Genomic DNA, 14,510 nt, shown 5'->3' with positions numbered 1-14,510 from the left:
AAAAATTATCTTGGGGTTTGTATCTTTTTGACCAAACTCCAATACTGAAACTGGCAATGGGAAAAGTTTCCACACCCCTGCCTCCCGCTCAGCTGTCCCCCAGGCACAGTGGGGTCAATATGCTAGCCAGATAGGTGGTCCTTGCCCGCTGTTATGATTTAGGGGTGTAGATACAGTGAGCAAACCTGCTCTGTAGTCCACCTGCCTACAGAGGGGATGCAGCAAGATGCAGTGGGAAGTACCCCCAGCCCCTAGAAAACAGGTGCAGGACAAGCAGCTTCTGGTGGCTCCAGGTGATGAATCTGAACTCTTCCAGCTCCCACCCCCTTCTTCCAGCACCAAATTTATGCCACTTGAAATGAGAGGCAGCAAGGAGGAATAGACTGTGAATTTTATTCAGGAGTTACAACGTGGTGTCCTCAGACACAGCAGTGAAGCAAATGCCCCACTCCCTGAGACAGGGAGATCGCGGTGCTAGCTGGAACGACATCAGGTGCCAGCATGCCCCCGGTACCTGGGCAGCACGGCTGCCTCCTCCTCACCCTGCCGACACAGGGGGGACAGGGAGGGAGGCACCAAGGAGCGTGAGACCCAGCACAGGGGCACCCCACGAGCAGTGCAGGTGGCCCAGAAAAGGGCAGTGGCTCTGCGTTTTCCCTCTGGCCGCAAGCCCAGACCAGTTGCCCGGAACAGTGACAGGGCAAGCACCGGTCCTTCTGCAGGTGCCACCACCGCCGGGGCGCCAGTCGCATCCAGGAAGGGACCGCAGCCTGCAGCGGCTGATCACTGATGTCCCCAGCAGGGGACACTATGACATTAAGGAAACCCAGCCTGCCAGGCACGAGAGGGGGCCGTGGGCTCCGGCCCTACGGCAGCCCAGGGGCTCCGTGAAGCATCTGTCCTACTCCTCTAGGGCAGGAGGCTCAGGCCTCTGAGGCGAGTTTGTGAAAAGAATTGCTGCATGTGAAGAGTGAAGGGGGCTGGGGGGTGTCACTGGGAGGAAGGGGCCATCATACACTGCGGTACAAAAGCAAAGATATGAACAAGAAATAAAAAGGCTGGAGTGGAGTGTTGGGATCACATCCTCAGACCTCTGGCTTGTAACAGCTAGAGAAGAAGGGAGAAAGAGAGAAAAAAAATCAACGGCAAGAAAAAAAAATGAGTACGGAAGGGAGAGTGAGAAACAGGAAAAGGGAAATGACAGAGGAAATGAGAACAGAAGAAAGAGATGAGGATTGAGGGCGGGAGAACAGAGAAAAAGAAAGGAAAAGTCCATGTGATTAACATGCACTGCCTTTTAAGAGAATAACACTCAGGTCCCACAGCCATGGACAAGGAGGCTTTCAAAGCGAGGGAGTGAGAAATGTCAGCCAGCTGTCCACCAGGATGGAGAGTGGCACTGAGCACCTCCAGTTTAACAAGTCCCACAGTTTTCCAGTATCAGAGAGGAATCCTCCTCGTAAAGCTTTCTGTACCCAGCCCCATGCACGCCTTCCTGAGCAGGAGGCAGAGCACGGAGGCTCATTTCGCATACAGCTGTGAGAACATCTGGATCCGGGACTGGCCGCTTCCGCTCTGCCTTCGCCACCCTCTCCCACTGCACTCTCACCCCGGCAGAGGTGGTGGGGGAAAAGCCCAGGGAAGCGAGAGCAGGGAGGGGAAAATAACAGGCTGCCTTCTGCAAACTGCTCTCGGGCTGGCAGGCAAAGGAGCTGCAGATGGCAGTCTGGAGAAGCGATCTGGCATGTGTGTCAGGCAGACACGTGGCAGACTTCCCCCCCCCTCCCCGTGCCACCCCTGCCTCCTTTGCATTCATTTCCACCCCTCTTCATTTCTCACAGCTGTGCTCTCCTTTCTGCTGCCAGAGCCTCTGGTCCAGAGCCGTAGGGGCTGCTTGGCAAGTAAAGGCACACACAGGATGAGAATCGGAAAAGCCACCTTAGGGATGAGTCAACCTCCCCTCCCTCCTTCCCCTCCCCAAGCACTACAAACCAGGGCCGTACCCACAAGAGGGAAGTGAGTCACTCATGCAGAGCTCAGGCTGGCGGGAGCTGAGAGTGCAGACAGGTAACATACCTGCAGAGGAGGAAAAGTGAGGAGCAGAGAGAGACAGAGTCCCTGGGCAGGGACCACTCTGAGCCCTGGGGGGCGAAGAAGGCAGAAGGAAGGATGCTGGAGAGTGGGGCAGGGTGGGAGGTAGGTGACAGGGCTGGGATGGACATGGAAGGGAGCGGGAGAGAGGGTCCAGAGGAAGGGTGAGTTTAGTGCAATCCCAAATAGATGGACAGTCTTCAAATAAAAAATATAACCAGAAATAAACCAAAGAGTTTAAAATGCAAAGCAGCAGCCACAGTAACAGCTCTCCCCTTGTCAGCTTTATCTCCAGAGAGACTCCTGCTCCTGGAGAGGACTGTCCCCACACCCCACACCTGCCCTAGTCCTACCCTGCTGCTAGCTGTGAGCTCTCACCAGAAAGGTGGACGGGTCTATACTTGGGGGGTTATTTTTATCATTTTCCTCAAGGAGTTGCTGCACCTTTCTCCTCTGCTTCTGCTTCTGCCTCTGCCTCCTCCTCCACATCCTGCTCTTCCTCCTCCAGGTCCTCCTCTGTGCTCTGTGGCCCAGCATGCAGGACAAAGGGAAGAAAGAGTGGAGATACTTGCAAGATGAGCCATGGCAGTTCTTTCTGACACACAAGGGAATAAAGCAAAGGTCACGACTCTGCAATAAAAAGGGACGTCTCCCCATGGCCAAGGCAGTTCTGTGTCAGGGAGCAAAGAGATTTGTCTTCCTCTGGAGCATCATGTCAGGGCTAACCAACCAACTTAAAAGTGCTGTGATCCCACTGCCCAACAACTGCCATCAGTTGCTAGTGCTCCCTCCTGTATCCTACAGGATGCCATGCACTGCCACCCATTTCTGTCCTTCCTTCAAAAGCGGAGCAGGTTATCTCCTGCCCCTTAGGCTGGGACTCAGCAAAAGGAAAGAGAATGCTGCAAAACCTTCAGGGAAATCACACCTTAGAGGCAGAGCACCACACAGAGCATGGTCATGAGGAGGCATGAGGGGGATGTTAGAGTGGCAAGGGAAGTGCCAGGGGTCACTTGCTAAAGCCATTTGCCACTCACAGCCAGACACCACCACTCTCAACACACGCACTCCTCCTTTTGGGCGAGGGGTATAACGCCATGGTGCTGAATACCAGGACAAGTCCCTGCATTTCACCACTGAGGTGACCCACAGTCACAATGGAGAGAGGAAAGAAAGAGGGAGTGAACAAGAGCAAAGGATCTCATAGGCAATGGGAGGAGGGCCATAGCAAAGCTGGACTCACCTTGGCTTTGTGGCTGGGCTCAGAGCTCAGGCCACTGGGGGAGTTGTACAGCTCTTTGGAGACCACGCACAGGAACTCTGTTTGATCCTCATTCCCATAGTTATAGGATGAGCCAATGTTCACAAGCTAGAAAAGACGAGAGCAAGAATCACAAGCAAGTTACTGCAAACATCCATTCCACCTGGGGAGCAGGGTAGAAAGCCCACCACGCAGCATGAAGTCTAATCCATTCCCCCAAAAGAAAGGCCCCATAACTAAGCTGAGGAGGCAGCACAGAGAACCAGGAGAGGAGTCAGCCAGGATGCAAAACAGCTTAACCCCACATAGCGATGTCTAAACCTCTAGAGAAGGGGTAAGAGAGAGCCAGTGTGATAGCACCATCAATGACTGACCCAATATTCTCAGACAGGGAAGGTGCCTTGCCTGCAGACTGTATGGTATCCATGATTTTTTCCTCAAAAGCTAACTCCTTCCCACCTTCTTCTACCTTCTCCATACCTGCTCAAAGCACCATCCATCTGACATAGTGGAAACCATCTGAGTGAGCTCCTCTTCCTGGCACTGCAGCACACGGTAGACATGCTTAGGAGGCACCTGACAGCAAAATTGCAGAACATGTTGACAATGGTCAGATGTTAAAAGCTGTTGCCCTCCTGCAGAATGAAGCAGCAGTACCCTGCCTTGACAGACCTGTCCGCTTCCCCATGTCCTAGGTTAAAGGGGAGTGGAAACCACAACCCAACTTTCTTATATGCTGTCGTGGGTCGCAAGAACAACGGTACCTCTCCTGAAGAGGAGGGACTGAGCTGAGTGCTTCCTACCTTGTCCCCAGATGATGCTGGGCTCTTTTGATGGGGAGTTTGCTTTTGCTGTTACAAAGTCATTTATGCAAATACCACAAATGTTGATGGGACTTTGCCAGCGCAAAGTGACTGTGTTGCTGGAGTTTTACAACCTGAGGCAGACATGATGAAAACTGAGATATCAGTCAACACTCCCCAAAGACAGATTTTAAAAGGTTATTGGGCAAGACAAGGTGTGGTTGTTTCACAGGATGGATTCCTTGTGCCTCGCATTTAACTCTTCCACAGACTTTTCTTCACCTGTTCCCTCCAGGTTTCTCTATAGATAGCCCCATGCTCTTCACTGTGATTACACTCCCAGGACTCCCCACAGCAGAGCCCTCCTCCCCACGACCTTCACTCTCCTCACAAACACTGCCATATCCCACAGCAACCAGCTGCCTTCCCCCAAAAGCTGGAGGAGCTGATTTGGTTTCAGGGGCTACATCCAGCATTACTTCTGGGAATGCAAAACCAGTCTGTAACTTGTTTATTGTAACTAAAATGGTGGTAGCCTGTCCCTTGCAAGATGTTGCTATGTAGACATCAGCTCATAAACTCTAATTAGTTGCTTCTTTCCATTCCTTGCTGCTTCTCCCAAGTCTGCTCTCCCTCTAGATTCACCTCTCCCTTTCCACACTCCCTCCTTCACCCACCCCTCTCTATTTTTCCTAGTCATTTCTCTCCATACCTGAGTTACTGTGTAGTCCTTCTCCTCCAGTCGATCCTTGATTATTCGGATTAAAGGACCAATGTTATAGAACTCAGCTTCTTCTAGGACCCCTAAGAAAGAAAGACAGAAGGACAACAAAGACAGAAAGTTAACAGCTCATCTTTGTTTTTTAACTTGCAAAAGATCAATTCTGAGCTTCCCAAGGTCCATAGGGAGAAATGATTCTGCAGCCTCACTTTTTAACAGGTTTCTGTTCCTTGAAACTCTTACTGCAGAGAACTGAACCCTGGCACTCTGCACTGCGTTTCTAATGCTCACCCCAATCGCCTTATGTCGCCACAGAAACAGGCACTGCCAATGAAGGCTTGTGTCGAGCACTGCTAAATACCTTTCCCAGATAACTGGCCAAGGAGAATAAATGCAGGCTCCAGCCTCTCTCAATAACCATTAGTTATCACCTTGTTTTGTTCAGGTCCTCTTCTTAAGGCAGAGAACCGCAATTTCTTCTGACCTTATCACCAAAAGACCCTAGAAAATCCCAACTTTCCTCCTGGGCCAGTTGGAATTGCACCCACCTTGCAGCCCCATATGAGTTCACATGATCTCTGGCTCTCTCCCTCATGCTTCACCTCAAAGCAGGTAAACAGAGAAGTGTTTTATTTTTTTTTCTCTGTGGTGTCTGCATCCATTGCCTCTCCTAGGACTCACCTGTTTGCTAACAGGCCTTCAGGGAAAGGCAGGTGGTTTCCCAGAGGGCAGGTGAGGGAAAGGAAGGAAAGGCAGTTAGAAGCCAACACTCACATGTCCCCAGGACGGTACACAGACAGTGCAGGTGTGGAGTTTGATCCTTCACTGCCTGACACACTCAGACCTGTTTTGGGTCCCACAGTCAGCCATGAATCATCTAATGTACCGGTTCTATGCCAGCCTGAGTGTCTCCAGCAGAAACAAAAGGCAATTTTAAGCTATGAATGGGACTCCTGTTCATGCTTCAGATTTGATGTTAAAACCTGCAGATGAACTCCATCTGACCTCAGGATTACAAGAAATGTCAAGTAGGAAACACCTCAGAACTGTTTTCATTATAATTCTGTACCACTGCTTAGATGTATTTTTTTTAATTCTAACTCATAAGACCATTCTGAAGAAAACTTTCCTTGTGTTAGGTAAAAATACGTAATAGAGAGGCAAGACGACTAATGAACAGGCAGAAACTGAGCTTGGCAAGGGCTGGACAGAACGGCCTGCCTTTGGAATTGGCTCCTTGTTAGACTCTAGCATCCAAAAAATAATGAGGTATTTGGGACTGCTGGCTGGTAACACTGTGACGTTACTGAGTTATGCTATTGGACCCCCTGTCAACCTCAAATGAGGGATTGGTTCATCTGGCTTGCTCCACTGGAATTGCTGCAGTCCACAAGCCATCAGATCACTAGCAGCACACACTGCATGTCAACGATTAATGATGGTCTTTTTTACAGTCAGTAAAAGAGATGAGCTTGATTTTGTTTGGTCTTCTGGGTTTTCATTCCTAATTAGAAGCACTCAATCATTAACAGAAAACTCAGCCACAGAGCCTGGTTAGAAGTGGATCAGGAACAAGTAAAAAACAGTTTATTGAGGCTGAGAGATCATCCCTACTTCCATCTTGGTGACATCTCTTCTAAATGAACTATTGTGAAGCCACAACACCTGTAGGATGCCTTCCTCACCTACTCTGAACCTCTTTAGTAAAGGAAACACCAGTATGCTTTCCAAGAGCTGCAAAGAAAGCCCTCTCAAATCCCCTCACATCAACCTCCAGGAGAACCAGACAACAAGGTAGACAACAGGTCCTACGGCATCTGGGCTACAGCAGCCATGTCAAGTGGGAAGTTTCTGAGCTCCAAAACTCACCCTCTTCAGCCATATCTTTATCCAGGACCAGTTTCCCATGACGGAGGAAATTCAGGATGGGTCCAAAGTAAGTGGGGTCCCGGTCTATTAGGTATGCACCAGTCTCATCCTAGCAACAGAGATAGACCACAAGGAGAAAAACCCCATGGAACCAACCCTCAAATGCTCCAGACTATAAGAAAATACAAACCTAAGCAAAAATGTCCACTATTTCTAAGACTCCTTGGAAACCATGGGCCTCTGAGAGTCCCTAGCCAAGGCAGCCCAGCTTGGATTTTAACTCGTGCATTAGTATGCTCAGCATGCATGGACCAATCCAGCTGAGAAAGCAAAAAAAAATAGGCCTGTCTCCTTCTGCAACTGTGCACACAGGCCTGGTGTGAGAGAGCAGAGAGCCCCCTTACAGGGACAAGGCTGAGTCAGGCAGATGCAGCTGGGAGGTAGAACCAAGGGATGTGGGGTGATGGAGAGGCAAGAGAGCAGGGGTGGAGGCGAGACGGTCTCTCTTTTTCCCAGCTTGGGAAGATGGGTGCCAGGCTACGGCACAGCAAGGCGAGATCTGGCAAGGGAAGATCCTTCCTGGGATAGGGAGAAGGAGCAGACATTTTTCAGTTACTCCTGCAGCTGTCAGGGTCTGGCTCTACCCCTGCATCCCTCCAGCCCTCCCCATGCTCGGTGGGGCACAGTGCGGGAGGCAACCCAGCTGCCTTACCCGGTCCGACTGCAGCTCCTCGCCCTGGCACAAGCGACACAGGAAAGATTTCTGCTCCCGACACAGGGTCTGCCTGGTGGTGAGGAAGACGGTGCCCCCCACATTGAGCCTCACCCACTTGGCCTGGGTGCCAGTAGGTGGTGGAATGTCCCAGGTACAGTCTAGCCCTACAGCACCCTGCTTCTCCTCTCCGACCTCCATCCTCATCTTCACCCTCCAGGGACTGCCGCAGGTGCTGCCTGCCAGAGAATGCTGGGATCTGTAGTTTATCTGCCTCTCTCTCCGCAGCAGCGGAGTCCTCCTTGTGACCGCCGAGCAAGTCCGGAGAGGACGAAAGATGCTCTGGGCTGGAGGATATCGCTGTGGCTATTAGGGGTGGGCAAAACCACAGCTCCACAGTGCTGATGCTCTCTGGCTTTTCCCCTGTTCCCGTTTCCACTAACCAAGGGCCAGCCAGCACTTCGGAGGTGGTGCAGGCTGTTATGCAAAAATCGTCCGCATTTCTTTGCATAGACAGCCTCTCTGGCTCGTTAAAAGGTTCTGGGAATTGTAGTTTGCAGGGACATGCACAAAAGGGTGCTGGGAACTGTAGTTTCCCCAGCCCGCAGTCCCTGCAATGAGGATGCTGTAATGGAGGGGGGACTGCGCTGTACTACACGACCCCAGCCCTGCGGCTGGTAGTTTGCCTGCTTCCAGTCCTGAGCTCGCCTGCAAGCTCCCTCGGAGTCAGGAAGAACAACCTGCTCCCTGGCAGTCAGCAGATTAAGCCTGTCAGCGCTGTACTCCACAGCTTTCCCTTCAGGAAATCCATTACTCCAGGGTCACAGCTCAGTGCTGCATCAGTTGCCATGCTGTTCTCGCTGCAAAACGTGCGGACAGTTGTATTCCTGCTAACATATGTAGGGACACTTCTGGGAACTGTAACCTGGATCTGCATGAAGTGCTGGCAGCGGGCAGGAATAGCTTGGAAGAGTCGCTGAGTCAGCAGACTCCCCACTGTGCTGCCCTACCAGCACAAAGCACGCCAGACAGAGACCCCCTGTGCTCCTGCCATCCCTGTTTGTGCCTGGGCAACTGAGAGCTCAGATTTTAACTTAGCTCTGTGTGGAGTTTTACCTCTGCCCCAGGCACATACCACCCGAGGCCAATGTGCCCATCCTGCTGCACCAAATCTAACCCTGCTTCTGTCACTTGCTCCTGCCAGGCCTAGCCTGGAGCTCAGCAATCCATGCCCCATGGGATTCTGTTCAAATGCACTCCTTGGCACAGACACAACCTGAACGAGCTCTCCCTCCAGCAGCTCTGCTTTTCCCACTCCCATCTTAAGCACAGCCGTGCTTGCCAACAGCTCGAGCGTATTAGGAACGGAAAGGAAAGGCTGATGTTTCACCTGAATGTGGCCCAAAGCCTTCCTTCACCTAAGCAACTTTCTGGCTCTTCCTTGCCAGGGCAATGCAGCACTGCAGAGCCACCATGGTACCTTGCAGACACTTCACTGTGCTTGCACCTAGATCCTTGTGGTTTTTGAGATAGGGGTTTATTGGCAGAAGAGGGTGAATAAAGAGAAACATTATGTTTTACTCATATTCCTTTTCTTCTCATCCTTCCCTCTTCTACTTAAAATCACTCCCTTTTATCATTACAGGATGTGAAGACAGTGTCACCCTTCCCCCAGATCACCCAGGACTTCCTTCAAAAAGACTGTCTAAGTGTGTACTTTGCTCCATCTGTGGAGGACTGCAAAGGGAAGGAGGGGATGACAGGGTAATGGAAAGGTTTCAAGATTGCTGACCCCCAGCTAATTTATAAGCACAGGACCAATTCAGCTGCTGCAGGGTGTAAATTCAAGGAACTCTGGATCTCCTTGAAGTTATATCAGGAGCTAGCCAGCACTAGAGTGACCAGTAACAGGGAGGATGAAAAATTATTTTTGCCTGCCGATATGAAGCAGACTTTGGCCCAAATGCCCAGCCCTTGGGCCAGTCTCCACCAAACAGTGGTGTGCATGGAAGATGCTCAGCCCAACTGACCCAAGCTGAAGCATCGCAGTGCAACACAACTCTGGGCTGTGGGACTGTTGCCCTCCTACTTCTGGCTCTGAATCAAACCACGGCAAATCTGAGAGCTGTACTCTGCACTCCGGTACACAAGGGATGCAGGACCCTGTCTGTGCTGGCTGCAGCTCCAGCAGAGCATTAGGGTGAGGACTGTGGCTCTCTGATACGAATACAGTAGTTGGGTGGCTGCCTATAGTCCCTTATCTCCCTCTCCAAGAAATTTGCCCTGCCTTAGTTTTCTTCTTTCTTCTATCAAGTGCACACTCTGTCTCCCTTTTCTCACAGCCCCTCAACCTCTTACTCCTTTTTGGGTCCGTTTCTTGTTCTCGATGCCTTCTTCCCCAACCTCTCCCATGCCAATGATGCTTACAGGTCAGGGACGGTCTGTATTCAGAGCACATCTTCCATCAGCACCAGCCTCTGTCTATGGCCAGCACTTAAAGTCTTGCTCACCCCAGGGCCGTGGTGTGAAATGTTAGTTGGTAAATCTAAAGAGGTGGATTATGAGCAAGAGAAGAGGTCAAAGTACACCACTCCCAGAGACTTCTTTTCTGCTTCGTACAGCACACAAAATTTATTGGAAATTCCCCAAGCCAGGGCATTCCCCATAGTACATGAAAATCCTTTTTAGGAAGAAGTCAGCCCAGGGTGAGTTACCAACTTAAATGCTCTGACGACTCAGTGGTGTGGGCTAAATACAGGCCTGATTTGCACACCATCACCAGGCATAGTTCTAAGATGCAACTGGCATGCCCTTGATAAGCTCCCTTAAAACCAAGCAATAGAACAGAGGATAAAAAAACTTAAATAATCCAATGGCTGCTCCTCCTGCTTTGATGATAACTACATATAAACCACATGCACAGAAACAGAGACAAGAGCAAGCAAGGGCTTTACACAAGGCAGTGTGATGGTGCAAAGCCATACAGCTCTGCTGAGTACCCAGTTAAATCCCAGGGACAATTGCACAGGCAGGAAAAAATGGATAGGCACTGGGTAGATAGGTGATGGGACTGAACAAGAGTTGAGGAAAACAGAGCAGGAAGTAAACTGAGAGTTTCTTAGTTCAGCAGCCAGCAGGCTTGCAGTGCAAACCTGCAGAAAGCTACACACGCTGCAGTGCTCTGTACATATGTTGCAGCCTGACAAGTCAGCTGGGTACATGACATACAATGCACCACTGACATTGCAGAGCTGCTCTTAGGGAATTGTTGCATTGTGGAGTGGCAGTGGAAGCAGCGATCACCATGTGTTGGCACAGACAGTGCGACCACTCTGGCAGGCTGAGAACATGTCTGGAATTAAACCTATGCAATCATTTAATTAACGAACACACTGTGGCAAGAGGCACCACAGAAGAAACCGTCTCCTCTCCCTTCCCTATAGGAAGTGGGGAGGGGAGGACAAGTAATGCTCTGATGTTTTGCCATTAATCCAACAGTGAACTGGGCAAAGAAACTCCTTGCGCTGGACTTGGGGGTGAGAAGACGACAGTTCTCTTGCAGCCAGCAGAGGCCCCAGCTTGACTGCCAGCTGAGCCAGCCATACTGGAGTAGTAAGAGAAAGGCCCCATGGCATGCAAGTGAGCTAATCTCTCTCCGGCTCTTTGTGCTTCATGTGGTCCATAGGCAATGTACTTGCATTCACAATAGTGTGTAAAGTCTGTGTGTGTACGTGCATCACTCAGGATCTCTGCTGGAAGAACGCTGGGAGGAGAGAGAACAGTCACGTAGCATCCAGTTGTAAGCTGGAACCAGGCGAGATGAGAGGCACAAGAAAAGCCCCTGCGGGTAACAGCAATTACCATTGCTCATGCAGTGGTCATCAATGCAAAGGGACAGCGGGTGCTGGCAGAAGAAAGGCTGCTTTAGTATTTGGGAAAGTTTGCAGGGGAACAAAAAGTTTGCTGGGAAGTGTGAGATAGTGCAACCTGACTGCTAGGCAGCAGTAGGGAAGGAAGAGGCAGGCAGGGGACAAAGAAGACATGTGAGGAACAAGGGACTGTGGCATTACTTTTGGAGAAACACTGACCAGACCATTTTCACGGAGTCCAAAACTGTTTCAGGACACAAGTATTGTAGATGGTGAAGTATACCAGTAAAGAGTTTACATGCTGGCCTGAGATTCTCAAATTTTTATAGAGAGCTGTAAAAGCTCCAGTCTCAAGTTAGCCACAGGTCAATGTGACCCTCTTCCTACATCAGGGCTGGTTTTTAGACTAATTTTTGGCCACCGTGAGCCCTATCCCACCAAAGATATGTTATTCCCCTTTCCCTATGGCAAATTTTTCACAGGAGTCATGAACATTTGCATTCATATCCACTTCTCCCCTTCCCAGTTTCCAGTTCCCATAGAAAACCCACCCACTGAGTCAGGGACATAAAGATCTGCAGAACATTTATAGACCTTGTGCAGGTCCCCTCAGCTGTTCCATATGTCCAGCATCTGTTATGACTCAAAATAGGTCTTTGCAGTCTCCAGGCTTTGAAAACATTGTCTCAGTCTCCACAATGTTCCCAGTGCTTTGCCTGCAGTGTAATAACAGATCTCAACTAAAAGGAGGAAGAATATCAGAAGACACTCTTGAACAGATTTTTGATATGTGATGTAACAGGGCATACCCCAGAAAGACAAAGTATCTTGTCATGGGGAGGAAGTTCTCAGTTTCTCCTCTGCAGAGAAATCAAGGCAAAGCTAAGCAACTGGTAAAATATTTGCCAAAAGCTGGGAAAATGAAGAACCACTGAGATTTTGTGGTCTAAAACCTGACCAGGAGCAGGGCAGTTGAGTACTGCCAACCTTGGCACACATACCGGAGGGAGGAAAGGGCCCCGCTAGATGCCATCGAGCCACATAGTCAAAATGTAGAGCAAGGGGAGAGTTTCATGTAGTTTGCGATCTCCAGGTGGATGGCTGGGCTGCACCAGAACCTCCCTGTGACATGCAAGTCAGAGAAAAGCAGCTTAGTCTCAAGAGGAAGCAGATTCCCACTGACCCCAGGGACTGCTGGGGTCAGTGGGAAAAAAGAAACACAGGACTTTAAGCTGCATTGCCTAATGTTGTGGAAGAACAAGAGCAAAAGCCAGCCCCCTGCATTCATTGAAAATTATTTACAAAGTCTGAAAGAAAACGTCCATTTTCTCTAATAACTACATTTTCCTGGAGAAATAGAGCGGGCACAGCACTCCTGTTTGTACACAGGGGCCTCACCACATGCTCACAAAATCAGCCTCACCTCCCAGACACACCCAGAGCACTAAACCTTAATGACCCATCAGGTGAAAGCCTCTTAGCTTGGCTGATGTTGGGAGAAGCTAGAAATCTTGAACTGAAAAGATGTCACAAGCCAGATCCTGCTGTAAGATCCCGTACTACACAACACTGTTCATGCAAGTATCTTCCTTAAGTGTCTTAAAAAGCAGCAACCATGTCGCTCAGATTGGGAAGCCCCTCCACAGAGAGTTTAGCAGCACTTGCTGTTCCTAGCCAGTCACCCGAGCCAGTGCTTATCCTTTTATTTTCAGGTCACCACCACACTTGAGCTTAGAAAGTTTGTTTTGAAGTGCTCTCACTTAAAATTGCAATCAAATGTCCTACATGACACGCTGTCTAGTTCTCCCCTTTCCCCTGCAGGAAGCAGTTGCTAGAAAGCTACGTCGCTTAGGATAAAGCAAGGTGTTGCTACCAGCCTCTAAAAGCACAGTGATTACCTGGGTGGGGAAATTCATAAAGCACAGGAGAAGAAAAAAAAAACTTCACTAGCAGGAAAAAGAAAATTAATTGAACTGCCAGTTAGATCTAGAACTGAAAGTCTTAACAATTTTCAGGGCATGCTGTAACCTGCAAAGGAAGCCCTTTTGGGAAGTCTAAGCCCAAAGAACTAAATAGAAACTGGCAAATATAAAGCCTTATTTTTTTTTTTTATCCAGATCTGTGTCTTGCACTGCATACTAAAGTACCAATCATTTCAGACCCCTGCACACTCTGTACACTCAGCACTTGCTGTATCACCAGCCCCAAGTCCCTCAAAAGCTAGGGTGTTAGACTGGATCTAAGTAGAGAAATTGAGTGCTTTCAGTCACTGGACATGGGTGACAAGAAGGGTCATGCTGTATGCGTGAGTGGGGAGGACAGAGAAAAAAAATCATGTGGACAGTGAAACTAGCTCCACAGGAGGTGCACAGAAATGGAGCTTGGGTGCATGCAAGCCAAGCCCAGGAATGAGCCAGGGCTGCAGCCAACAGAGGCCAAAGGAAATGCAAAGAATAAACACTCTCCAACGGGAAAGGATCCAGCCCTTGCATTCCGTGGCTAGGAGGGGACCCTGCAAATCCGCAACCATAAGCATCCATAGCATCCCCTAGAAAGGATGACCCTCAGATGTCCACAGGTACCTGCAAGCCTAAGAGCAGAAACTGCCTCATTAACTTTCTAAGTTACCGCGAGCCAGAACAGGTCCAGGCTTGCTACTTTTTTTTTTTTTTTTTTCCAGAGGAGAAAAACTTAGAGAACAAATTCTTGAATATTTCCATGGATACCCAGGGGGTATTTCAGCCTCCAGATATAAGACAACAGTCTTGGGGAAAAGTGTGTACCATTGTGGGCTATTCCTCTGTAGGCCTTGTTTCCCCTAAGTTTTTTAAGGTTACACGTTAAGTCTCATGGAAAGAATGGAAACACCCATATAGTCCAATTTTCACCATGTGAGCTGACATCCAGTCTTTGATGGACAGAGCTGTGACTGATCAACATGGAGCTTTAGGTCAAAAAGCAAAGGGACAAGGACCGAAAGGAGGAAGATGGTGAAAAATCCCAAGAGAGAGGCATGCCATTTTCTTTCCTGGGCCAAATAGCTTGTTGTTTCTTTCCTGGGCCAAATAGCTTGTTGAGGGTAAGAGACATAGTTCTACTCATGGAGAAAAGGAAACATCTCATTTGAATCATCAAGACAAAGGGATCCCATAAAAACAAAGTTCCTGAAAAGGAACTACCCACG

The 14,510-nt window shown here is 49.5% G+C and overlaps 1 protein-coding gene across 13 annotated transcripts; it reads right to left on the bottom strand.

The window, feature by feature from the left end:
- Positions 1–373: 373 nt before the first annotated feature.
- KCTD17 (potassium channel tetramerization domain containing 17) lies at positions 374–14,438 on the bottom strand. Of its 13 annotated transcripts, none has more exons than XM_040594712.1 (8): positions 7,458–14,438; positions 6,746–6,854; positions 4,868–4,959; positions 3,833–3,928; positions 3,335–3,460; positions 2,470–2,682; positions 2,077–2,209; positions 374–1,107 (listed from the first exon to the last, which is right to left on the bottom strand). In XM_040594712.1, the coding sequence occupies exons 1-8, from the start codon at positions 7,662–7,664 to the stop codon at positions 902–904; spliced, it is 1,182 nt and encodes a 393-aa protein (XP_040450646.1). In that variant the 5' UTR covers positions 7,665–14,438; the 3' UTR covers positions 374–901. The 13 variants fall into 13 exon arrangements, with proteins under 13 accessions (XP_040450646.1, XP_040450648.1, XP_040450651.1 ...); XM_040594714.1 differs by having other exon boundaries at positions 962–1,107; positions 2,004–2,209; XM_040594716.1 differs by lacking the exon at positions 2,077–2,209 and adding an exon at positions 2,004–2,076 and having other exon boundaries at positions 994–1,107.
- Positions 14,439–14,510: the final 72 nt, after the last annotated feature.

Source organism: Falco naumanni, chromosome 5 (assembly GCF_017639655.2).
Source record: "Falco naumanni isolate bFalNau1 chromosome 5, bFalNau1.pat, whole genome shotgun sequence".
In the NCBI taxonomy this organism is placed as follows: domain Eukaryota; kingdom Metazoa; phylum Chordata; class Aves; order Falconiformes; family Falconidae; genus Falco; species Falco naumanni.
This window is presented reverse-complemented; position numbering and strand designations above follow the sequence as displayed.